The following is a 26,450-nucleotide window of genomic DNA, read 5'->3' as shown; positions in this document are numbered from 1 at the left end:
TATTGGGCCTCTGAACGGCCTCTAAAGAGGACCTCCAGGCTTCCACCGCCAAGCTGGTCTACGGCCAGCCACTGCGCGTGCCGGGCGAATTCATCCCTGATGCCACCAGCCCCTGGTCCGCGGCTCGCCAACGCTCGGTCCTCCAGGAGGCCGCCAGGAGATTTGCCCCCGTGCCCACGTCCCACCACGGCTGCCCCCAACCCCATGTCCCCCCAGCACTTCGCACTGCGGAGTACGTTTTTATCCGGCACGACGCACACCAGGGACCGCTCCCGCCACCATACGATGGACCTTTCCGGGTCCTGAAGAGGGACGACAAGTCATTCATCATCGACATCGATGGCAAGCCGGACCGCATCTCCGTGGACTGCCTCAAGCCGGCCCATTTGGACCTCGACCAACCTCCACGGTTGGCCCTTCCTCCACGACGGGGCCGTCCCCCGTCAACCAAGCCCCCCGCCCGACCATCCACCGCCACGCCACCTACCACCCACACACGAATCGCCAGGGGTCGTTTCGGCCGGGTCATCAAGACTCACCTCAAACTGACTCTCCCGGTGCATGTTAATTCTGGGGGGGCGCAAGTAGCGGTTACCGGAAGCATGACACAATTACCTTGAACTGGCCGATGACGCAACCGGCGAGCGGTCACTTGTCCGGACTCACCCGGGCGTGTCCAGACTTGCCTTTCCCGGGCGAACACTTGGCTTACCTATTTGCATACCACGCCCCGCCTGAGAGGCGTGGCTTTTGTGTGTTGAACTTTACTTATAAATGGCCGCCCGTTCGATGGCTGATTCAGTGCTTTTGAGTTATTTCGAGTGAGCTGGAAATAAATAGCTCAGTGAAACTTCATTCCTGGCGTCGTTAATTTTGTCCGGTTTTATCGTGCGAGCATAGCTCCCACACTATATTGTTTTTTCCAATTTCAGCTTTGGTCTCCAGCATTTTCAGGTTTGTTCTCCAGCCTAACGTTATTTTCCCACACCCCTGGATACGTTCTTTTTCTTTCGACCTCACTGGTTGACGTGAAACGCAATCGGTGGATAGCTCCTGAAGACTCTGAAGACCCACAATACCCCGAAGACCAAAAACACCCAAAAGACCCCAACGACCCAAAAGCCCCTGAAGACCCTAAAGACCCTGAAGACCCCAAAGACCCCACAGACCCCACAGACCCCAAAAACCGTGAAGACTCAAAACACCCCAAAGACCCAAAATACCCTTAAAAGCCCTGGGGTTCCAAAAGACCCTGAAAACCCAAATGGCCCAGAAGACACAAAAGACCCAAAAGACCCAAAATACCCCAAAGACACAAAACACCCCGAAGACCCAAAATACCATGAAGACCCAAAACACCCCGAAGACCAAAAACACCCTGAAGACCCAAAAGACCCAGAAGACCCAAAACACCCCAAGATCTGGAAGGCCCAAAAGACCCTGAAGACCCAATAGACCCTGAAGACCCCAAAATACCCCAAAGACCCAAAACACCATGAAAACCCAAAACACCATGAAGACCCAAAACACCATGGAGACCCAAAACACTCCAAAGACCCAAAATACCCTCAAAGGCCCAGAGGATCCAAAAGACCCCAAAGACCCAAATGGCTTTGAAGACCCAAAAGACTCCGAATACCCAAAACACCCAGAAGACCCAAAACAACCCGAAGACCATGAAGACCCAAATCACCCTGAAGACCCAATAGACCCTGAAGACCCAAAAAGACCCCAATGACCCATAACACCCCAAAGACCGAAAAGACCTGGAAGACCGAGAAGACCCAAAATACCCCAAACACCCCGAGGAACCAAAAGACCCTTAAGACCTAAACGCCCCTGAAGACACCGAAGACCCAAAAGACCACGAAGACTCCAAAGACCCCGAAGACCCAAAACACACCAAAGACCCAAAACACCCCAAAGACCCAAAATACTCTTAAGGCCCAAAGAATCCAAACGACTCTGAAGACCCAAATGGCCCTGAAGACCCAAAACACAATGAAGACCCAAAATACCCTGAAGTCCCAAAAGACACCAAAATGGTCAAAGATGCCTATCCCTCTGAAACGGGGTGTGGTGAGGCGCGCGGTGTGCGCCGAGTCACACTAGTATTATTAATTTGCAATTGGTCACTGGTTTTGACCCCAATACAAATTTTTGTTACGGATCCTAGGCATCAAAAACCAATGTCTATCGACCAAACAGTTTCAAATGCAGCACCATTGGAGATTCAAATGGCATCAGATGTGGAAATGAATGTGAATTGTTGCTCCCAGCTTACCGGCTCGATGACAGAAGATGCCATTTGCATTTTTGCCAACTCCATCCCTATCCCGTTTGGAATGGCGTGCAGGCACGGGTAACTTGCTCGTCTTCATCAATTCTTCCTTGTCACACACCTAACCTGTCCACCAAGTTTTGTCCAACAAACAGACAGACACACAAACAGACAAGGAGTGGACAGAGGCAACTAGAGACATGTTCCCTTAACTTAAGTAAAGGAAAAAAATATTGGAATCATCGATTGGGGGTCAGATAAGGAACCATTTAGATAAATCAAAATTTATTGAAGACAGAAAACTGGGGTTTTTACCCCTCAGCCCAAATTGGGCTAAGGGGTATTGTCGTCACGGGCGTCGTCCGGGCGTCCTGGCGTCTGGGCGTCCGTCAACTTTTGGTTTCCGTCAATTTCAAGGAGAACGGCTTGTACGATTAAATCCATTTTTGCAGTGTGTGTTGGGGTTGTGTAGAGGAAGGTTCGTTTCGAAAATAGGCGCGCTGCGATTTTCAATATGGCCGCCACGGCAGCCATCCGGGCGTCCGTCAACTTTTGGCTTCCGTCAATTTCGAGCAGAACGGCTTGTCCGATTAAATCCATTTTTGCAGTGTATATTGGGGTTGCGTAGAGGAAGGTTCCTTTCGAAAATGGGTGCGCTGCGACTTTCAATGTGGCCGCCACGGCAGCCAACTTGAAATTGGTTTCCGTCAATTTCGAGCAGAATGGCTTGTCCGATTAAATTCATTTTTGCAATTTGTGTTGAGGTTGGGTAGAGGAAGGTTCCTTTCGAAAATGGGCGCGCTGCGATGTTCAATATGGCCGCCACGGCAGCCATCTTGAAATTGGTTTCCGTCAATTTCGAGCAGAACGGCTTGTCCGATTAAATCCATTTTTGCAGTGTGGGCTGGGGTTGAGTAGAGGAAGGTTCATGGGTGCGCTGCGATTTTCAATATGGCTGCCATGGTGGCCATCTTGAAATTGGTTTCCGTCATTTTCAAGCAGAATGGCTTGGCCAATTAAATCCACTTTTGCAGTGTGTGTTGGGGTTGGTTAGAGGAAGGTTCCTTTCGAAAATGGGCACGCTGCGATTTTCAATATGGCCGCCACGGCAGCCATCTTGAAATTGGTTTCCACCATGCATGGGCTGAGGGGTTACGCCTGCTTTGCGGTGCTATTTATTACAACTAGAACACTGCTCACTACGGGAGCGGCAAGAAGGATCACTCCTCTATGGGGTATATAGATTACAGTCGACCCATGGTCGGGTCTCAAGAACATTGGGTGTGTTCATTTACCAATTTTATTGTGGAGAGATCGCCAAGTGGTTTAAGCATTTGAGCAAGCACTCAATTCAAAACCTTTAAGGAACGGCTGGCTTGGCAAGCGCTAGCTAGCTGCTTGGTAAATGAACACACCCCGGGCTTCCTCTCTTTGTTTCGTATTAAACAGCGGGAGCGAGTTTCAAAAGTTCGCTACGAAAAATGCCACGGTAGCGGTAGAAAGGGCCATGTTATCAACCCAACATTTGTGGGTTATATGGAGTACAGTAGATCTTCGCTCAGTTCTGTAAGTAAACCTTTCTTCATGGATGTCGGGATTCCTCTAAATTTCTTCATTTAGTGTTTTGTAGTTTAGTAGCATTTAGTGTTTAGTTTTAGTAGCGAAGAACAGTAGCGACTGTTTAAAAAGCAAATCATACGTGTTTGTGGTTTATAATATTTTTTCTTCCTATTGCAGTCATTGCTCCCACGGAAACGCCATTTTAACTATAAACCATTTATACACGTTATCAATGCAGGAAAAACGCCTTGGGGAAGTGGGACATTATCTTACTATAATTCACCAAATGTCTGTCCGTCTGTTCGAAGGTACCGCAAAAACGGCTCAACCGATCGAAACGATATTTTGGGTGGGTAATCCTGGGATCTCCAGGAGTAAAATAGGCTACTGTATTTAGTTTTTCCAATTTCAGCTTTGGTCTCCAGCATTCTCAGGTTTGGACTCCTGCATAACATTCGCGTTCACATAACGTTCATTGTGACGATGTTCTCATTGTGACGATGTTGTGACGATGTATGTGTTCACGGTAGTGTTTGACGTGACGGTGTGAATGTAATTTCGTAATGTTTTTCGTTTCATAATCCTTTAATGAACGGTTAATGTTTAATGAACGTTTAATGTTTAATGAACATTTAATGCCCTTCGATGTCTGGGGCCGCACGCGCGCTACCCTGGACGGGCCAGCGTGTAGCTTGCCCTTCACCGTCAGGCTCGGGTAAACCGCTGATCCCCATCCATGATGGGGACTGGGGCTTGAGACTGTGTCCTTCATTAAAATTTAATAAACGCTGTCTCCATCGATCTTGCCAAGGCCGTAACAGCTGTAATGTTTAATCTCTATACGAGAGAATTCCACGTAGCTATTTGGGCGGTGAATACGCTAACAGATCGTTGTCTCCATCGTTCGCTAACAGATCGCTGTCTCCATCGATCTTGCCAAGGCCGTAACAGCTATCGACTCAAAATCCTTTTAACTGTTGATTTGGTACAGTTACACATATCGGGAATTTGGTCCACGTATCGGGAGTACATACGACATAGCGATTGTGAACACGATTATCGATCACGATTCACGATCACGATCATCACGATCATAGTGTATCGATCACGATTTGAAACACGATGGAATAATATTTACCGATATGAACAGTAATGTGGCTTTTATTGAAATTCTAAAGATACTGTTTAGATTTTGATGACTTGCATGTGATATGATTCAATGGATGTTTATATGAATCATTTAAAATAAAAAAAACCCTTCAATTTCTGATATTTTGCCTTTTCATTTGGGCTTCCCAATTGAAGCCCCGCCCATAGGGCGGGTACCATTGCCAGTTAGTATTAATATTGTTTTATAATAACATTAATAATATGTGATTATCATTAATTTTGTTATTCAAAGCGTCTTTGGAAAAACGGCACGATCAATCTTCTTCTTCGGAAAACGCCACAATAAAGCTAATTTAACATTTATATACACCTCAACACACAACCCCATTGACGGCAATGGCAGGGAAAACCCGCTCAGGCGAGAAAACCCCCTTGGGGAGGGGGGCAAATGAATGTGCTACAACCTTCATTATGTAACCCTTAGTCATCCTGTCAAGTTTGGTTGAGATTGGATAAGTAACGACGGAATGTATTGGCGTCAAAAATTCATCAGACAGACAGACACGAAATAGCGTATTTTAGAATGATGATGATGATTAAGGGGAGAGCTTGTTTAGCAAATTTATTGGAATTGTTTGAGGGAGTTACTGATTGAGTTGAGAAATCGAGTATACGACTACAACTACTGGGCTGGCAGGATGGCCTAGAGGTGTCTGCATTTTCTTGAGGTGTCTGCCCCGACATCTCCCAACATCTCTTCAACGTTTTGGCCCAAGTCTTTCAGGAATCGACTTTCCCGCCAGTGAAATTCCTGAAAATTTTGGGCCAAAACAAGGTTTGGCCAGGCAGAGTTGTCAGTTATGTAGGAAGCTGCATTGAAAACATACTTAGTGATAGGTCACAAAGAGTTGCTGTCAGTGGGAAAATGTCAGGTTGGCAAGTAAGGAATTGGTCGCCTATCAATCTTGGAGGCAAACTTGGAGCATGTCAAGCCTGGGAAGGATACAGCAATGGTTCCAGATATGGGGCGTGGGTAGTCCGTGAAGTACAAGGCGGCAATAGGAAAAGGTATGAACATTTTGGGTTTCTTTTCCCAGTTGCATATCCTTTATCGACAGGATGGCACAGTGGTGGCACACTTAATGTTGAACTGGCAAATCTGGGTTTGACTCCCAGCCCGACTATAAACTACCGGATTGGTGCTTTGTGGGCATTGCGTCCCAAATTGTTCCGTCCTTAGGTTGAATGGTAAGCCAGGTGGCCTCGCATCCCATCTGCAGGCATTACTTCTTTGTGGATGTTAAAGATCCCACAGGGTCTCATTGAGAAGATTGTTGTGTACAGGTTTTCTTGCTGTAAAAGTGGAATGGCAGAGTTGCCAGGGAAGTTGCCAGGCAAACGGGAGAGTTTGAGGTGGGCTGGATGCTCCTCACCTCCTCACCGCTTCTCAAATCCCCACCCCACCTTTACTGTCACTTTATTGAGATTGAGTTAGAAGAACCACTCCTTTCATGTCTTCAGACACATAGAGCTGCTGAGGCAGTTTTCCATTGGCTAGGGGTCACAATCCTGGACGGATCGTCATTCCGACGCAGGATACCCAAATGGTTCATTCTTTATCCCTTATTGTGCCCACCTCAGAAGATAGGCTGAATAAACACACCTGGTGTTAGTTTAACACAACGACAGGGGCTCAAACTCAAAACCCTAATAACTTAAACCAACCACACTAACCGTTAAGCCAACATGAGTGGGTATATCATCTAAATTGAGTTGCATGAGTGGGTATATCATCTAAATTGAGGTACATGAGTGGGTGGGTGTATTATCTAAATTGAGGTACATGAGTGGGTATATCATCTAAATTGAGGTACATGAGTGGGTGGGTGTATTATCTAAATTGAGGTACATGAGTGGGTATATCATCTAAATTGAGGTACATGAGTGGGTGGTATATCATCTAAATTGAGGTACATGAGTGGGTATATCATCTAAATTGAGGAACATGAGTGGGTATTTCATCTAAATTGAGGTACATGAGTGGGTGGGTATATCATCTAAATTGAGGTACATGAGTGGGTATATCATCTAAATTGAGTTGCATGAGTGGGTATATCATCTAAATTAAGGTACATGAGTGGGTATATCATCTAAATTGAGTTGCATGAGTGGGTATATCATCTAAATTGAGTTGCATGAGTGGGTATATCATCTAAATTGAGGTACATGAGTGGGTATATCATCTAAATTGAGGTACATGAGTGGGTATATCATCTAAATTGAGGTACATGAGTGGGATATCATCTAAATTGAGTTGCATGAGTGGGATATCATCTAAATTGAGGTAAATGAGTGGGTATATCATCTAAATTGAGGTACATGAGTGGGTATATCATCTAAATTGAGGTAAATGAGTGGGTATATCATCTAAATTGAGGTACATGAGTGGGTGGTATATCATCTAAATTGAATTACATGAGTGGGTGGGTATATCATCTAAATTGAGGTACATGAGTGGGTGGGTATATCATCTAAATTGAGTTACATGAGTGGGTATATCATCTAAATTGAGTTACATGAGTGGGTATATCATCTAGATTGAGGTACATGAGTGGGTGAGTATATCATCTAAATTGAGTTACATGAGTGGGTGAGTATATCATCTAAATTGAGGTACATGAGTGGGTGGGTGTATCATCTAAATTGAGTTACATGAGTGGGTATATCATCTAAATTGAGTTACATGAGTGGGTATATCATCTAAATTGAGGTACATGAGTGGGTGGGTGTATTATCTAAATTGAGGTACATGAGTGGGTATATCATCTAAATTGAGGTACATGAGTGGGTGGGTATATCATCTAAATTGAGGTACATGAATGGGTATATCATCTAAATTGAGGTACATGAGTGGGTGGGTGTATTATCTAAATTGGGGTACATGAGTGGGTATATCATCTAAATTGAGGTACATGAGTGGGTATATCATCTAAATTGAGGTACATGAGTGCGTGGATATATCATCTAAATTGAGTTATATTAGTGGGTATATCATCTAAATTGAGGTACATGAGTGGGTATATCATCTAAATTGAGTTACATGAGTGGGTGGGTATATCATCTAAATTGAGGTACATGAGTGGGTGGGTATATCATCTAAATTGAGTTACATGAGTGGGTATATCATCTAAATTGAGTTACATGAGTGGGTATATCATCTAGATTGAGGTACATGAGTGGGTGAGTATATCATCTAAATTGAGTTACATGAGTGGGTGGGTATATCATCTAAATTGAGGTACATGAGTGGGTGGGTATATCATCTAAATTGAGGTACATGAGTGGGTATATCATCTAAATTGAGGTACATGAGTGGGTATATCATCTAAATTGAGGTACATGAGTGGGTATATCATCTCAATTGAGTTACATGAGTGGGTATATCATCTAAATTGAGGTACATGAGTGGGTATATCATCTAAATTGAGGTACATGAGTGGGTATATCATTTAATCGAGTTACATGAGTGGGTATATCATTTAATTGAGTTACATGAGTGGGTATATCATCTGAATTGAGGTACATGAGTGGGTATATCATTTAATTGAGTTACATGAGTGGGTATATCATCTAAATTGAGGTACATGAGTGGGTATATCATCTAAATTGAGTTACATGAGTGGAGTTGAAGGAGTTGAAGACTTGAAGAAGAAATGGGGAGTGAAAGACAGAGAGCTGGGAGAGGATGGTTGAGGCTTTGGAGGAGCGAGGGCATTGAGGACTTTAGGTAGGGAGGGGGGCTTGAAGACTTGGAGTTGGATTGGGGGGGGGGGGTTGAGGCCTTGAAGAAGAAATGGGGAGGGAAGGCCAAACACTTGGGAGAGGAGGGTTAAGGCTTTGGAGGATGTCGGGGATTGAGGACTTTTGGGTTGGGAGGGATACATGAATACTTGGAATTGGAGGGGGGGGGGGGGGTGGAGGAGAGATCATCCCCCATCCAAAACCATGACCTTTTCCACCTCCATACCCCAATTTCCTCCGCACATCCATTATTTGTCCAAATCTCCCTCTATTTTGTCCCTGAACCGAGATGATGACATGTTTCTTTCTCTCTTTTTACTGTTGCTTTTCATGTTACGTCATTGTCTGTTTTTTATTCTGCCTCCTCCATGAGCCTCGACATTGCACATAAAACGGTCCTCCAAGTAAGTAAACAATTTACACTCATTTGATGAATCATTTAACGTAAACAATAAAAACCAAATTTACAATTTATCACCGAATATCAACTTTTGGACATAAACGGTCAGATTTTCGAAACGTGTTTAAGATTTAGACGCGTGTGTAGAATCACTAATTGTGCGATGATCAGATGATCACCCTTCAAATTTAATCGCTAATCACCGAAGAGTAATTATCTAATGTGTGATCAAAACTTAATCACGTGCGTTTAAATAACAAACAAACATTTACACTTCGGTGAGGACATGTTTACGAGTGTGAGGACATGTTTAAGAGTGTGAGGACATGTTTAAGAGTGTGAGGAAATGTTTAAGAGTGTGAGGGCAAGTATAAGAGTGTGAGGACATGTTTAAGAGCGTGAGGGTATGTTTACGGGTGTGAGGGCATGTTTAAGAGTGTGAGGACATGTTTAAGAGTGTGAGGACATGTTTAAGAGTGTAAGGGCATGTTTAAGAGTATGAGGACATGTTCAAGAGTGTGAGGGCATGTTTAAGTGTGTGAGGGCATGTTTAAGAGTGAGAGGACATTATTTGCGAGTGTGAGGGCATGTTTACGAGTGTGAGGGCATGCATACGAGTGTGAGGACATGTTCAAGAGTGTGAAGACATGTTTAAGAGTGTGAGGACATGTTCAAGAGTGTGAGGACATGTTTAAGAGTGAGAGGACATTATTTACGAGTGCGAGGGCATGTTTACGAGTGCGAGGGCATGTATACGAGTGTGAGGACATGTTCAAGAGTGTGAAGACATGTTTAAGAGTGTGAGGCCATGTATAAGAGTGTGAGGACATGTTTAAGAGTGAGAGGACATGTTTAAGAGTGAGAGGACAATATTTACGAGTGTGAGGGCATGTTTACGAGTGTGAGGGCATGTATACGAGTGTGAGGACATGTTTAAGAGTGTGAGGGCATGTATAAGAGTGTGAGGACATGTTTAAGAATGTGAGGACATGTTTAAGAGTGTGAGCACATGTTTACGAGTGTGAGGGCATGTATAAGAGTGTGAGGACATGTTTATGAGTGTGAGGGCATGTCTACGAGTCTGAGGACATGTTTAAGAGCGTGAGGGTATGTTTAAGAGTGAGAGCACATGTTTAAGAGGGAGAGGACATGTTTAAGAATGTGAGGACATGTTTAAAAGTGTGAGGACATTTTTAAGAGTGTGTGGGCATGTTTAAGAGTGAAAGGACATGCTTACGAGTGTGATGGCATGTTTACGAGTGTGAGGGCATGTATAAGAGTGTGAGGACATGTATAAGAGTGTGAGGGCATGTATAAGAGTGTGAGGACATGTTTAAGAGTGTGAGGGCATGTATAAGAGTGTGAGGGCATGTATAAGAGTGTGAGTGCATGCATAAGAGTGCGAGGGCATGTATAAGAGTGTGAAGGCATGTGTAAGAGTGTGAGGGCGTGTATAAGAGTGCGAGGGCATGTGTAAGAGTGTGAGGGCATGTATAAGAGTGTGAGGACATGTTTAAGAGTGAGAGGACATGTTTAAGAATGTGAGGACATGTATAAGAGTGTGAGGACATGTTTACGAGTGTGAGGGAATGTTTAAGAGTGTGAGGGCATGTTTAAGAGTGTGAGGGGATGTGTAAGAGTGGGAGGACGTGTTTACGAGTGTGAGGGCATGTACAAGAGTGTGAGAGCATGTATAAGAGTATGAGGACATGTTTAAGAATGTGAGGACATGTTTAAGAGTGTGAGGGCATGTTTAAGAATGTGAGGACATGTTTAAGAGTGTGAGGGCATGTTTAAGAGTGAGAGGACATGCTTACGAGTGTGATGGCATGTTTACGAGTGTGAGGGCATGTGTAAGAGTGAGAGGACATGTTTAAGAGTGTGAGGGCATGTTTAAGAATGTGAGGACATGTTTAAGAGTGCGAGGACATGTTTAAGAGTGGGAGGACATGTTTAAGAGTGTGATGACATGTTTACGAGTATGAGGGAATGTTTACGAGTGTGAGGGGATGTTTAAGAGTGAGAGGACATGTATAAGAGTGTGAGGACATGTTTAAGAGTGTGGGGCCATGTTTAAGAGTGTGCGGGCATGTTTAAGAGTGCAACGGCATGCTTAAGGGTGAGTTTAAGACCTTGAAGCAAAAATTTGGCAAAATGGTATCGTTGAACTGCAGTTAAACTGCCATGAAGTGCAGTATATGAGAGTACAAGTTAACTTTAGAATCACTATAAGGGTATGGATTGAGTGGCAAAATGTCACCAGATCTGCATACATAATAAATAGATAGACACTAATTAATTTATACTGCAGCACACAACCCAAACATAAAACATGATCGATGTTAATTAATAACCATGATCGATCACTTCAGTACAGATTACCCAGAGTGGCACATGTGGGAACCATAGGTCGGATACAGAGAGTGTACAGATTCACGGATTGTCTTTTCAGTGATCAATGGTTGGAGGGATTGATGAGTGGAAGGAGGGATGGATGAGTGGAAGGAGGGATGGATGAGTGTAAGGAGGGATGGATGAGTGTAAGGAGGGATGGATGAGTGGAAGGAGGGATGGGTGAGTGTAAGGAGGGATGGATGAGTGGAAGGAGGGATGGATGAGTGGAAGGAGGGATGGATGAGTGTAAGGAGGGATGGATGAGTGGAAGGAGGGATGGGTGAGTGTAAGGAGGGATGGATGAGTGGAAGGAGGGATGGATGAGTGGAAGGAGGGATGGATGAGTGGAAGGAGGGATGGATGAGTGGAAGGAGGGATTGATGAGTGGAAGGAGGGATGGATGAGTGGAAGGAGGGATGGATGAGTGTAAGGAGGGATGGATGAGTGGAAGGAGGGATGGATGAGTGGAAGGAGGGATGGATGAGTGGAAGGAGGGATGGATGAGTGGAAGGAGGGATGGATAATCTCGAAGGAGGGATGGATGAGTGGAAGGAGAGATGGATAATCTCGAAGGAGGGATGGATGAGTGGAAGGAGAGATGGATAATCTCGAAGGAGGGATGGATGAGTGGAAGGAGAGATGGATAATCTCGAAGGAGGGATGGATGAGTGGAAGGAGAGATGGATAATCTCGAAGGAGGGATGGATGAGTGGAAGGAGAGATGGATAATCTCGAAGGAGGGATGGGTGAGTGGAAGGAGAGATGGATAATCTCGAAGGAGGGATGGATGAGTGGAAGGAGGGATGGATAATCTCGAAGGAGGGATGGATGAGTGGAAGGAGGGATGGATGAGTGGAAGGAGGGATGGATGAGTGTAAGGAGGGATGGATGAGTGTAAGGAGGGATGGATAATCTCGAAGGAGGGATGGATAATCTCGAAGGAGGGATGGATGAGTGGAAGGAGGGATGGATGAGTGGAAGGAGGGATGGATGAGTGTAAGGAGGGATGGATGAGTGTAAGGAGGGATGGATAATCTCGAAAGAGGGGTGGATGAGTGGACGGAGGGATGGATAATCTCGAAGGAGGGATAGATGAGTGTAAGGAGGGATGGATGAGTGTAAGGAGGGATGGATGAGTGTAAGGAGGGATGGATGAGTGTAAGGAGGGATGGATAATCTCGAAGGAGGGATAGATGGATCTCTTGAAGGAATAATTTCGTTAGATGACCTGGATCAACGTAAGATGACCTGGATCAAAGTACGATGAGGAACAATGTGATGAATCCCCTGTAACAATAATTGTCTGTGGCGCTGAGTCGATGCAAATACATCAATTCAATTGGATGTTGGAGATATGGGCGTGGCTTCACATGCAAATTGGCTGTATAGACGCCACGCCCAACTAACTAAACGGACGCTAATCTCCTTTCGTAGATTGCGATGTAAACAGATAATTAGCTGTACACGTACAAATAAGTTTTTCTCAGCGTTTAAGAGTTAAGCGTGTGGTAGGAAGTCATTCGTTAAACGGTTTTCGTAAATTCGGCACAATGTACAGTTTTCCTTCAATTTCATTTTGAACAAAATGACTCTAAGTCTAAGACGATGGATCCTTTATAAAGTGCGTCACGTCATCTGGTTACGTCATGACCTGGTGAGGAACTCGGAACAACCACCACCGAAAACGGTCTTCGCACTCTGCTCCCCAAAACTAACATAAACAACCGGTCTGAGAAAGATTCGACGAGACGGAGCGATGGATCATGGAGGAGAAAGAAAGAAAGAAAGAGCGCGGGAATAAAGCGCGTTCGCAGAGACAAAGGGAGGAGACGCGGCCGAGAGGAACGGAAACGAAACACTTAAAAATACAGTAATAAAAAAAAGGGGTCGCGGGTAGAGCAGGTGAAGAAAGGAGGGAAGTGAGGAGTCTGGTCGGAGGAGCCGGAAAGGGATCGGGACGTTGGCGAGCGGCGGCCGCGCCCTTCACTCGGGCCACGCGTCCATGAGCCGAGTGCGTTGAGTTGAGTGATGGGAAACTGCCTGAAAGCGGCGAGCCTCGACGACGTGTCCCTGCTGCACGACTCTGATGCCGGAAGCGGCGGAGAGCAAGACCTGGGCCCACCTCCCCCGTACCAGGTCAGATTGCGCGGCCGCCTCACGCGCTCGCCGAGGCCCCTCGGTGCGACTAGTCTAGGTCGGGGCACCGTCCCTGCGATGGAGGCCCATTGTTTTAGCCGCAGACTGACGGATGTTTGGTCGATAGATTCGTGTTGGTGCATGACGACGACGACGCCATTGGTCTTTCTTTACATTACCTCATATGTGGCTCCGATACGATCCGCATAGCCATAGGCCGGAGACGTCTCGTATTGTCCGTTTGGGTGTTTACACAAAGGGGTTCATTGTGTGTTATTGGGTGTCATGTTACAGGTAAACGGGACAAAAATCACGGGGTTAGGTTCCCCACCCTGTTTGTCTAGCCATGACCCTTGACCTCCATATATATATATATATATATATATATATATCTTCCCTCCCCAACTCACTTCTTCCCACCTTCACCGGATATAAATGAAAGTCTTTGTTTTTCATCCCAATTTTTCTAAATCTAAATTGGAAACGTTCTGAGGTTAAAAGTAATAACATGGTGTGTGTGAGACCAATGCTGCACTAGCATATTTTTATGACCCTTTCCTAAATACCTTGGAGTTTGCTTCTTAATTGAAGGAAAGAAAATAACACTGGAATGGCACTCTGTGGAGAGCATACCTGGCAGAGAGCATCCCTGGCAGAGAGCATACCTGGCAGAGAGCATCCCTGGCAGAGAGCAAACCTGGCAGAGAGCAAACCTGGCAGAGAGCAAACCTGGCAGAGAGCAAACCTGGCAGAGAGCAAACCTGGCAGAGAGCAAACCTGGCAGAGAGCAAACCTGGCAGAGAGCATACCTGGCAGAGAGCATCCCTGGCAGAGAGCATCCCTGGCAGAGAGCATCCCTGGCAGAGAGCATCCCTGGCAGAGAGCAAACCTGGCAGAGAGCAAACCTGGCAGAGAGCAAACCTGGCAGAGAGCAAACCTGGCAGAGAGCAAACCTGGCAGAGAGCAAACCTGGCAGAGGGCATACCTGGCAGAGGGCATACCTGGCAGAGGGCATACCTGGCAGAGAGCATACCTGGCAGAGAGCATCCCTGGCAGAGAGCGTACCTGGCAGAGAGCGTACCTGGCAGAGAGCGTACCTGGCAGAGAGCGTACCTGGCAGAGAGCGTACCTGGCAGAGAGCGTACCTGGCAGAGAGCGTACCTGGCAGGGAGCATACCTGGCAGGGAGCATACCGCCATGAGGGTGAACTGTTTACATTTTGTATCCCACTGATAGGCCAAATGTGTCGCCTAACCAACTCATCCACCTCGTTTTCTCATAACTCGGCTACAAATCATTGTAATATCGTTTTTGGCACAATCTCTAAATGGTTAAGAATCACTTCCAAAAAAAAAAAGAAGAAGTACAGGCACTCAGTAGAGAGCACACCTCCGCCACGTGAACAGTTTATGTTTTGTATCCCAGAGTAGACCAGAAAATCACAATACAGAATCACATTTAATCAAAATCATCGGTCCACAACTTTTTGAGATATCCTGCTATGTATCGTTTTTGGCCATATCTCCCAATGGTGAAGAATCACTTAAAAATTAAATAATTCTCATATCCGAATCAATATTCAGATATTCACCAAAATCGAATCGAATCTTCCTCATCACACACCCAACCTGTCCACAAAGTTTCGTCCAAATCAGTCCATAACGTTTTGAGATATCCTGCTATATGTTGGTTTTGCTCCATCTCTCAATGGTGAAGAATCACTTAAAATTAAATAATTCTCATATCCGAATCCATATTGAGATATTCACCAAAATCGAATCGAATCTTCCTTATCACGCACCCAACCTGTCCACAAAGTTTCGTCCAAATCCGTCCTTAACGTTTTGAGATATCCTGCTATGTACCGTTTTTGGCCCTATCTCCCAATGGTGAAGAATCATTTTAAAAATTCCACTAGCCGGATCCACATCCAGATCTTCACCAAAATCGAATCATTTCGTCCTTGTCACATACGCTACATCTCTGCCAAATTTCATCCGAATCCGTCCACAACCTGACAAACGGGACAGCAAGGGGTGAAAACATATGGAGCGGGAAAACGACCAATGATGACTGGAATACCACTTTGGAGCGGGATTGGGGCGGGGTGAGGAAGCTTAACATCCTCCGATGGAGGCGCACAAATCACCAAGATGGCAGGTTATAGCTGGGTCAAGATTCGAACCTACACCCGACAGCTCAAATATAGCGTTAATTTCTATAAGTTATCCTGCTCGATTGTGTGATATCAAGTCTGATTTGGTGGACTTGCAGTGGGAGTGGAAGCAAATTCTCTCAACAGTAATCACTTGTTAGCTCAACTGGAACGAAGTTCAGGGGAGCTTATGCGATGGCACGTTGTCTCTGTCTGTCTGTCTGTCCGTAAATACTTGAAACTTCTTCTCCGAAACCGCTGATGGGATTGCGACCAAATTTCGCGCAAATGATATTTGTTATGTTGTGACTAAAGTTTGTTCACGGCATTAAAAAAAATCGGGGTCTAAGGGGGGCTACCGGGGTCAAAGTTGATCCAGGTTTGACCCCCCCCCCCCCCGCCCCTCCAAAAGAGGAATTTGCTTTTTTCTCTGAAACTACACACTATTTCGATGAAACTTGACCACAACCTTCATCATCCGTGCTGTACCAAAGTTTGTTCATGACATTGAAAAAAACTGCCCCTTTAGAGGTCTATGGGGAGGGGGGGGTTGCCCCCCAAAATAGGTATTTCCTTTCTTCTCAGAAAATACACACACTTTTTGATGAAACTTGACCACAACATTCACCAGATTACTTACCAAAGTTTGTTCACAGCATTAAAAAAAACCTGCCTCTTTAGGAGTCTAAAGGGGGGGGGGGGGGGGGAGTTGCGCCCCAAAATAGGTATTTGCTTTTTTCTTAGAAACGAAACGAACAGAAACGAGAGGGTCATTAACCAGTGTGGCAGCTACATTCAAGTGTAAGGTGTACACAGAGGGAGCTGCAGATGGAGGAAATGTTGAGTTGGATCTTGGAGACGGCGTGAAGCTGGAAGGTGTGAAAACATTTTGCTACCTCGGAGACATGCTGAATGGAGAAGGTGGATCAGACTCGGCAACGGTTGCTCGAGTGAGATGTGCATGGAAGAAGTTTCGGGAACTGAGTGGCGTGCTGACGAGGAGGGGAGTGTCGTTGAAGCTGAAGGGAAAGGTGTATGCTGCATCTGTGAGAAGTGTTATGATTTATGGGAGCGAGACATGGGTAATGAACGTAGAGCAGCAACGAAGGTTGGAAAGGGTGGAAATGCGAATGGTTCGATGGATGTGCGGAGTATCGTTGAGAGAGAGGAAGACAAATGATGAATTGCGAAAGATGATGGGAATAGAGCCTGTGATTGATGTTGTGAAGAGGAACAGGTTGAGATGGTTTGGTCATGTGTTGAGGAAGGATGAAAGTGACCGGTTGAGAAGAGTGATGGAAATGAATGTAGAAGGAAGTAGAGGATGGGGAAGACCGAGAAAGACTTGGCCAAAGATGGTGGAAGAAGAAATGCGGGCAAGGGGGTTAACAAGGAGAGATGCAGAAAATACGGCAAAATGGAGAAGATTGTCATGGGGACCGCAAGGCTAACCCCCGCTCTAGCAGGGAAAATGGCCTTGAAATGCATGTTGTTGTTGTTGTTGTTAGAAACAACACACGCAGTTTCGATGAAACTTCACTACAACCTTAATCACCCATGATGTAGCAATGTTTGGTGGAGGCATTAGAAAAATTGGGGTCTTAGGAAGTATATCGGGTTGGGGGAGGGGGCTTGCCCCCCAAAATAGGTATTCTTTTCTTTGTTTAAAGTCTTATGATTATGTTAGTATGATTCTACATGCTGCCCTGTCTTCTAGCAACCATTTAAATTGGTTTAAAATACCTTTAGTCGGTGCAGCATACTGTTATTCTACCAGGTGAGCACCAGGGGTATTGCCCCATGTTTATTTATTGTATACATGGCCGAGGCTCGTGGAAGAGCTAATACCAGTACACACACTGAACGGATCAGGACACAACAGGCCAAAAGGAACAGCAGAGAGATGGGGGAAACACCAACAACAGGGCCGAAGACCAAGACAGAGGGAGGTTGTCAAACAATGGATGTGGAGGAGTAATGGGCAGGAGAAGGATGCATGGGGTGGACAAGATTGATACATAAGGGAACTCTGAGTCGGGAAAACTGGAAAAAAAAGGAGGAGGGGTTGGGTGGGATTAACGAGGGAGGAAAGATAATGATTTTGGATTGGGGATTTAAATCAAAGCAGGTAACATTTCCTACTTATCCAGATAAAATATGTGCTCCCTCCTTTCAGCTCTTGTCCCGAAGATGATGCCATGGTGACTGGACGTGGATTGCAGTGATTTGGGGAAATTAACCTGTGAGGGGTCCACAAGGGATAAACCTTGTTCCAATGATGACTGCCGTTTATCATCTCGGACTGAATCGTTTCCCAATATTTTAAAGATTTAGTTCGGTACCCGTTCAAAGTGAACCGCAAACAATGAAATGACACATTGGTGTCCCTGTGGTGACGTTGCCATGCCTCAGCTCTGATGTGAAATCTTTCAGATGCAACTTTTCATGATTAAAGACCCAGATAGCCTTATGTTGGAAAACCCACACCAGGACTGACTCCCTCCCTCTTTCCCCTTTTAATTTTCCAAATACACCTACACAGTACACATGTATCCTGAAATATATTGCTTTGCCCCTAACTTTAATTGCTTGACGGAGTGCCTTTTTGTGATGTTTTTAAACATACCTTTAATTGGTTGCCTTACTTGATCAGCATGACGTGCAGCTTCAATGCAGCCATTGTCCTGGCAACGACGAAGTCCTCATGTGTGCATTCTCGTGTTATTGCCTGATAATTTTGCACTGAAATTGACGTTCAGAGCTGCTTTGATCGAAGGTTTCTTCATTGTATGTTCATCGTCATACTTTATTTCAACAAATGTTTTCTTGTGTTTTGTTTGTGCACCAGACTCGGTGGTGTGACGGTTAGAGCGTTGTGTGTGAGAGGTTGGTGGTTCAAACCGCGGCCGAGTCGTACCAAACACTTTAAAAATGGAACTTGCGTGACACTCAGCATTTAAAAGGATCGAGCATGGACAAACAATGCTGGGATGGCTATGGCAAACCACCCAGTATAACCCTTGCCAAGAAACTTATTCGGCTGAACCAATGCTCTGTACAGAGTATGGTACAGGTTTATTGGCTGTTTGTGGTGTTCGTTGTTTTGTTTGGTTTGTTTGACTTGTATACACTCCTGAACCGTTGTATGGAATGAGTTGAAAATTGGTGGTTGTACTCGAGGTATGTATGGGAAGGTTTTAAGTGGCTTTAAGAAAAATAGTCCCAGGGATTTCGGGTGGGGGAGGACTGCAATTCCCTCTATGTAAATATGTGTGGTATGGCGCCACTTCTGGTGGGAGGGGGTATTACAAGTCATACAAATACAATTAACCTGTACATGAGTCTTCTTCGCTTGTAAGAACTAGGGCATGCCCATACTATATATATATCTAAAATTATATCCCCCCCCCCTCTATTTACATGAAATGGTTTGGTCCATTCGCAAAGCCAAAGCGAACGGCTTGCGAGTACGGTGACAATCCCCCCCCCCCCCCCCTCTATTTACATGAAATGGTTTGGTTCATTCGCAAAGCCAAAGCGAACGGCTTGCGAGTACGGTGACAATCCCCCCCCCTCTATTTACATGAAATGGTTTGGTCCATGAAATGGTTTGGTCCATTCGCAAAGCCAAAGCGAACGGCTTGCGAGTACGGTGACAATCCCCCCCCTCTATTTACATGAAATGGTTTGGTCCAATTCGCAAAGCCAAAGCGAACGGCTTGCGGAGTTTGGTAAATAAATCGCCATAGCTCGGTAACTACTTCTCCGATTAATATGAAACCTTGAAAAGGCACATCCTCAGGTCCCCAGCAATATACCTGGCAAGTTTCAAGTATATCGGACCCGTGGTTGTCGAGAAACAGCGGTCACAGACAAACACACACACACACACACACACACACACACACACACACACACACACACACACACACACACAGACACACACACAGAGATTACTGGAATTATAGATAGATAATGAGCACAGGGTACAACAATAAACCAAATAATTATAACTTTAGTAATTGTTTGTCGTAAAAGGCGACAAAAAGGGTTGGCGGCAGGAAGGGCATCCGGCCGTAAAACATTGCTTCAAAAAGGGGACCAACAAAAACAACAACAACCACGGTGCCCGAAAAAGGCCAACCCCCGCTTTGCGGGGAAAAATGGCCTCTGAAGGTGGTTTTTTTTTTTTTTAGTAATAATTGCTATAAGTACAAGGTGGGCCAAAAGTCATTGAAGGGTTTCTTTTCTTTTTTATAATTTTTTTATTTTCAAATAAAAATTAATAAAATAAATTGCAAATGGTAGTTTAATTCATGGAATTTTGTTTTTGATTCATTATGAAAAAGAATGTCCTGCAAATGGCCCCCATTTGCTTCTTTGCAAAGTCTTTCTCTTTCCAAAACATGATCCATTACAGAGGACAAAACTCCTTGATCAATTGCTGCAATTTCCTCAGAAAAATCAGGATCATCCCTTCCTAGTTGCTGCAATTTGGTTGCAAATGTTGGTCGATTTGCTGGATCTTGAGGTGACATTTCGTGCACCATTTGAATCTTGTAAAGAAACAGCAACAAATCTTTCTTCAGTATCCTTCACAATGATGATCTTGCCATTCCGAGCTGAGTTGCACGTTTGCGAGTTGATGTTTCTGGGTTTTCGTGAACACTCTCCCAAACACGGTCAATGTTTTCCGGAGTACGACTTGCTTTTTGGTCTTCTACTGTGGGCTGAGTCATGAACAGACCCCTTTGACTCAAAACGAGCAATCAAGTTCCGAATCGTGTTTTCTGATGGTTGTTCTCGAACATTAAAATGATTGCGAAATTTACTTTGAGTTTGAATTTTTGATTTCCTGCTGGAGTAATAAAATTCAACAAACTTCACGCACTGCTCATTGGTAAATTTTGTCATAATGTATCTCCCTGGTCTGATTTATCTATAAAAAATATATATTTTAAAAAAGGTTATATATATTCAGTGACTGTTGGCCCACCCTGTGGATGCATATATAAGCAGTTGTATACCAGACTCGTAAACCCCTGCTCTTATGGTAGTAAGGTTTATGCATGCGCCTTTGAGCTGTCGAGCTAGGTTTGAATTTGTTTGAAACTAATCCTCGTGTTTGGCATGCTGAGCACACCATGATCGTGACAGTCTATCGTAAGGACATTCAGCAGAAGGACTTGTTCGCCTGCAGTGGTTGTTTGTCGAAGTTAAGTTTCCCACGGTCTTTTGTGAAGAATATGCAATTTATTGCTGGCACCCTGAACAAATCCCTAATTCTAGCCCTCATGCCAAAGACGAGCAAAGTGGTGACCTAGTCTTCATACTTAGGTCTAGGCCACACTAATGCGACGCGACCTGACCGTCGTGGGATGATCGTATGAAATTGTGGAAGTTTTCTGTGCCTATGACACACCAGGTTACACCAACCGATGCCAAGGGACTGGCCGGTGTGGGTTCTGTCACGAAAAACCAAGGAGGAGAGTAATTATTGGTCTTTGGTGAGCTTTGAATGTACAGTATTGTGCATGGAAAGTACAGTAACAAGAGAAGAACAAAATGGCTTTCTCTTCCACTGAAAGGGAGGCTGGAAGGTTTGAAGTCAAATTGGAGATGAGTCCTCTCGGAGTGCTCAAGTACGTAGTCACCCAGAGAATGTGATGAACCTTGTGTAGATGAGTTCCAAAGTTCTCAGCTTTTGTTGAGGGCAAAGCTAAACTAGACAATTATCTTATGAGGTAGTCTCCTTGCACCCATTCGGCAACTGTTTTGCAATAGTTGATTATGACTAGTTGAAAGAAGTGTTTCTATATGCTGAGGATGGCCACGTGACGAAGTTCAGGTGTGTCAAGCCAGAGATGGGGGAGATCCCTGAGCAATTTATAGTCAGACTAAGGAATTGCTTGTCAAAATAGGTTGAATGTGAAAGACTGAGCAGAGGTTTGAGAACCCATGTGACTTTTTCTTCAAGCAACACTTTTAGTGCAAACACTCTAAATACAGGTAGTGGACAAAAAATGGAGACACTAATGTAAACTCACTTAATAGGGCGTGGGGCCACCATGTGCAGCCTGTATGCGTGGTCGCATGGAGTCCATCAGCATAAGGAATTCTGCAGGAGGGATGCGGCACCATTCTTCCACGAGAAAGTCAATCAACACACACCTGTTTGATGTAGGTGGAAAACGCCGTCTCAGGAATCATTCCAGAATATCCCATAAATGCTCGATTGGGTGCAGATCTGGTGACTGAGAAGCCCATGACATATGGATAACATGAATGTCATGCTCATCAAACCATTGGGTGACCACACGTGCTCTGTGGATGGGGGCATTAGGGGGGTCTCCTCTTAGGGGTCTAGTCATAATTATAGGCAACCAGGCCTGTGCAGCATTATTATACATGGCCCTAAGCATGCTGGGATGTTAAATGCTTAAACAACATATGAGCCACACCTGTGTGGAAGCCGTTGTTTGTTGTCCCTCATTCACCTAGGTATTTTCATTTTTATTTTTTTTGTTCACTACCTGTATTTATCTGTTCATCTTTGTGCCAGAGCACTGGAAATTCTTATCGAGAATCTTTTCGAGAGATGAAGTTTGTGAGCAAAATGCTGATGAATTGAAAGGAGAACTACTTGATCATGGCGAAGGAAGGAATTGCTATTGTGTGGCATGTTGAGAGATTGATGCCCCATGCGAATGGCACTGAATTTGTTTTGCAAACCGATCGCATCATCAGGGTACGTGGATGAGGCAAGTTTTCTCAATGATAGAATCATGAGATGGGTTATGTTTCTCAAAGCTATCGGTTTAAGATAGAACTGATGTAATTTAGGGGGGCAGATTTCTAATTACATAATTTGGGGGGCAGATTACTTAAATAGCAATTTGTTTCCCCCACCGCCCCCCCCCCCCCCCCCACTAATTTCCAACATTTTGTGTTGAAGTTTGAATTGCTGTCGATTCTCCGTCAGGTCAGGAAGGGCATCCGGCCATAAAAACATTGCCTCAAAAAGGGCACCATGATTGTCATGGGGCCCGCAAGGCTAACCCCTGCTCTAGCGGGGAAAAATGGCCTTAAAACGATCATTCATTCATTCATTTCATTCTCCCTGATGTTTGTTGATTATTCTGGTAAATAATTTGTCGGTTGGAATTTTTTTTTTTTTCTTGGAAGTTGTTGGTTATGTCACAAATTATTTATGAGTGACTGTTAGTAGGTGTTTTGTTAGTGCATGGTTAGCACATTTTACCCCATTCATGCGAAGCAAAAAATGAGGTTAAGCAATAGGTTCACTTTGTCTGTTTGTCTATAGTATGTCAGTTTATGTTCGAGGACCAACTTGATTTCAACTGTCAAATGCTAAATTTTGAACACTTTAGAACACAAACACGGAACATGAATCGGAATACAAACATGCAGTTAAGCAGTACCTTGTTTCTGAATTTGGCAAATTATATGGAATCTCATCCCAATCACGCATGCGCACAAAGGAGTGAGGTAATTTTGAGGTTATTTCTCTGAAATAACTTCAGAGTGGGTCTCGGTGTCGACCGTATGTACGTCCGTTAACATTTGACTAAAACATCTTTCTCCTCACAAACTACATGACTGATGTTGAGAAAATTTGGTACGATGCATCAGGACATCAAGGTCTCATGGGGTTGTGCTCCACCATCCAGATATGCCCCTTTTCAAGGGTGTAAAAGGGGAGTTTTGCCAAAATATTTCTATTTCATTAAAAGAAATCTTCTCACAAACCTCCAGTCAGATCCAGACCAAACTCACCACGAGAAATCGGGACAATGTCCGAACCTTAAGTTGGGCTACTCAAGGTCCTATCTCCCCCGGAAATGGGGCCACGGACCCCTTCCCCGAATTCCTCTTTTTCACAAAAAGGCATCTACTTCTCCACAACTACCTGAGCGATATGGACCAAATTTGATACAATACATCAAGACAGTAAGGTATGGGATTGTGCTCCCCATTTCAATCCACCCATTTAAAGGGGGAGTAAAAGAGGGGTTTTCCTCCAAATATTGGTGTCATTAAAAAAAAATCTTCTTTGAAACCGACAACCGGATGCAGACCAAACTAGCCATGCGGCATCTTGACCTTGCCCTAACCTTAAGTTGTGCTCCCCATGGTCGTATCTCCCCTGGAAAGGGTCCATGGGCTCCCTCCCCTCATCCCTCGTATTCACTAAAAATATTTCCCTCACATACTACATGAATCTTATGGACCAAATTTGGTACGATACATCAGGACATTGAGGTCTCATGGAGTTGTGCTCCCCATCTGGATCCACCCCCTAGAAGAGGCTGAAAAGGGGGGTTCTGCCCCAAATTCAGGTAATTTATTTTAAAATCTCTGAAATCAAGGGGGTCTGTCAAGGCTCAAAGTGGATCCAGGTTTGACCCACAAAATAGCTATTTCCTCTTCTCTGCAACTACATACACAATTTCGATGAAATGTGACCACAACCTTCATCACACGTTATGTAGCAATATTTGTTCGAGGCATTAGAAAAATTGGGGTCTGAGGAGGTATACAGGATGGGGGGGGGGGGGGAGGGGGGGAGGGGGGAGTGGTCTCGGGGTTGCCCCCCAAAATAGTTTTTTTTTTTGTTTGTTTGCTTAAAGTCTTATTGTCCCTCATTGTATGTATAATCATACCATGTTGGTATGATTCAACATGCTGCCCTGTCTTCTCGGAACAATTCAAATTGGTTTAAAATACCTTTAGTCAGTGCAGTATACTGTTTATTGCACCAGGTGAGTGCCAAGAGTATTGCCCCTATGTTTTTCATTTGTCTGTCTGGAAATCAAACGAAATTGAAGGTTATTCCAGCCCAGGAAATTTACTGGTTTAATGACGTCATAAAGGACACAAACAACAGGCATGAAGAACAAATGTGGAGCGTTAAATAAGGTGGTGTAAAAGACGCTGCAGCAACGGTGGTAAACCACTGTTTTTTTCGACAACCTTGAAAATCTTTATTTTATTTCAATTGAATTATATACTTGAACACAGTAAAACACGAATCACCTTTATCGCAATTTCCAAACCCTTCCGTTTAGCAGTACTTGGACAAAGTATTACAGCATTTTATGTCGTCACAACCAATCAAATTTGCTGTTCGCAGACCCCGCCATGTCCTTGTTTCTCATGACTGTGTGGGGTGAGGTGTTCTATTAACTCTCTTTACCTTATGATTCAATATGGATTGAGTTGTTCATTATATAACACTAATGTTGGCTGAAGTGAGCCGTTAATTGTAATTTAGAGAAAGTAATATAAAAAGAATGACCGACGTGGTCACACCGTGCAACAAAATCCAGTTACGGGCTGATTGGGAAATGCGCATTTAAAGCACTCTCAAAAGATGAACAGTGCGATTAGAAAACACACATTTAATGCACTATTCAAAGATTAACTCGACACCTCTCACCCATGCCAGCCTCCGCCACTGTTTTGTCCAAATGAGCTGACTTGTCACACGGCCACGGATTGTTTAACCCCAATATGGGGCCATTCTAAAATTAAATAACACTTTTTATTCGACATTGATTAGATTTTTCAGGATCCCTCATCATGATTAACACTCGACCCAAACAAAGCCAATGGAAATCTGACGTAACAGACCCCAGTCCAGTGTATAATCAGCTGAGGCCTACAGGCCTGATGTCTTAGGCCCACCAGGATGGTGGCTATATTGTTTTGTTTGGGTGCCATGGTGGGTGGAGTCAAGTGAAAAATGTGGGTAGGGTCTGGCAGCTGACCTACCAATGGGTACACATTTCAAAAAAACTACCCCCAACAAGAACAAATAACCCTGGGTTTTGTGACACCACTAGTCACTTGTTTTTCCAGAGAACTATGCATATCTAACTGAGACTGTAGAGTCTGACTTTGGAGTCTGGATGATTGAAAAAAAACAAACAACAACAAAAAAAAAACATGCGTCATATAAAACGTGCCCTGAATAATTCCTCCCTTTTTCTCCTTTATTTGGTGAATTAAATTTGTGGCGGTTCTGCCTAAAAGAGGAAATTACAAAGAGCATTAATGATAGGCTCATGCTGTTCCCTTGCATAGCAATGAGAGAATGTCAGTTTTTCAGCCTTTTCCATTGGCTCACTGAGAAACCCCGAAGCTCATCCTTGATTGGACGGCCTGGGGATAAAGGGGCAAACTGCCTAGCAACAGCTGATCCTTATTAGCAAAGCTGTTATTTGATGCAGTATTAATTTAAATATTGATATGGCCTCGATTACTGACTAATTCCTGAGGCTGTAAGGTATTACGCACTGTGGTGGTAGTAATCCATTTACTTTGGTCGTTTTTGGGTAGGCTTTTTCCCAATTGGCATACTAAACATCCATAATTACTCAGACTGATTCTGATTTGAGGTCATGTAAATTGCAATGCGAAGAATACAGGTTTAAACCTGACCTCACTGAACAGGTAACGACAATACCTCTAGGTCTATTCAGTGCCTTGCAGATGCTTTAGCAACACCCTGTGGCTGAGTGGCAAGCTGTTAGCATTTGATTCTCTGCAACGGACATGTTCATGACTTGTCTGCGTCTGACTGCTCTGTA

The 26,450-nt window shown here is 44.4% G+C and overlaps 1 protein-coding gene across 2 annotated transcripts in view; it reads left to right on the top strand.

Annotated features, from left to right (window-relative positions):
* RNF11 (ring finger protein 11) overlaps positions 1-26,450 on the top strand; it is a 106,156-nt gene that overhangs the window by 36,812 nt on the left and 42,894 nt on the right. The window contains exon 1 of one of the 2 annotated variants that reach the window (XM_068109343.2): positions 13,145-13,682. The exons of the other annotated variant lie outside the window; for it this stretch is intronic. Coding sequence (XP_067965444.1) covers positions 13,575-13,682 — 108 coding nt within the window. The 5' untranslated portion in view covers positions 13,145-13,574. Of the gene's footprint in view, positions 1-13,144; positions 13,683-26,450 lie in introns of those variants that run through there. 2 annotated transcript variants of the gene reach the window in all.

Source organism: Myxine glutinosa, chromosome 1 (genome assembly GCF_964187855.1).
Source record: "Myxine glutinosa chromosome 1, kmMyxGlut1.1, whole genome shotgun sequence".
Classification (NCBI taxonomy): Eukaryota; Metazoa; Chordata; class Myxini; order Myxiniformes; family Myxinidae; genus Myxine; species Myxine glutinosa.
The sequence above is the reverse complement of the archived record's forward strand: the minus strand, read 5'-3'. Positions and strand labels throughout refer to the sequence as shown.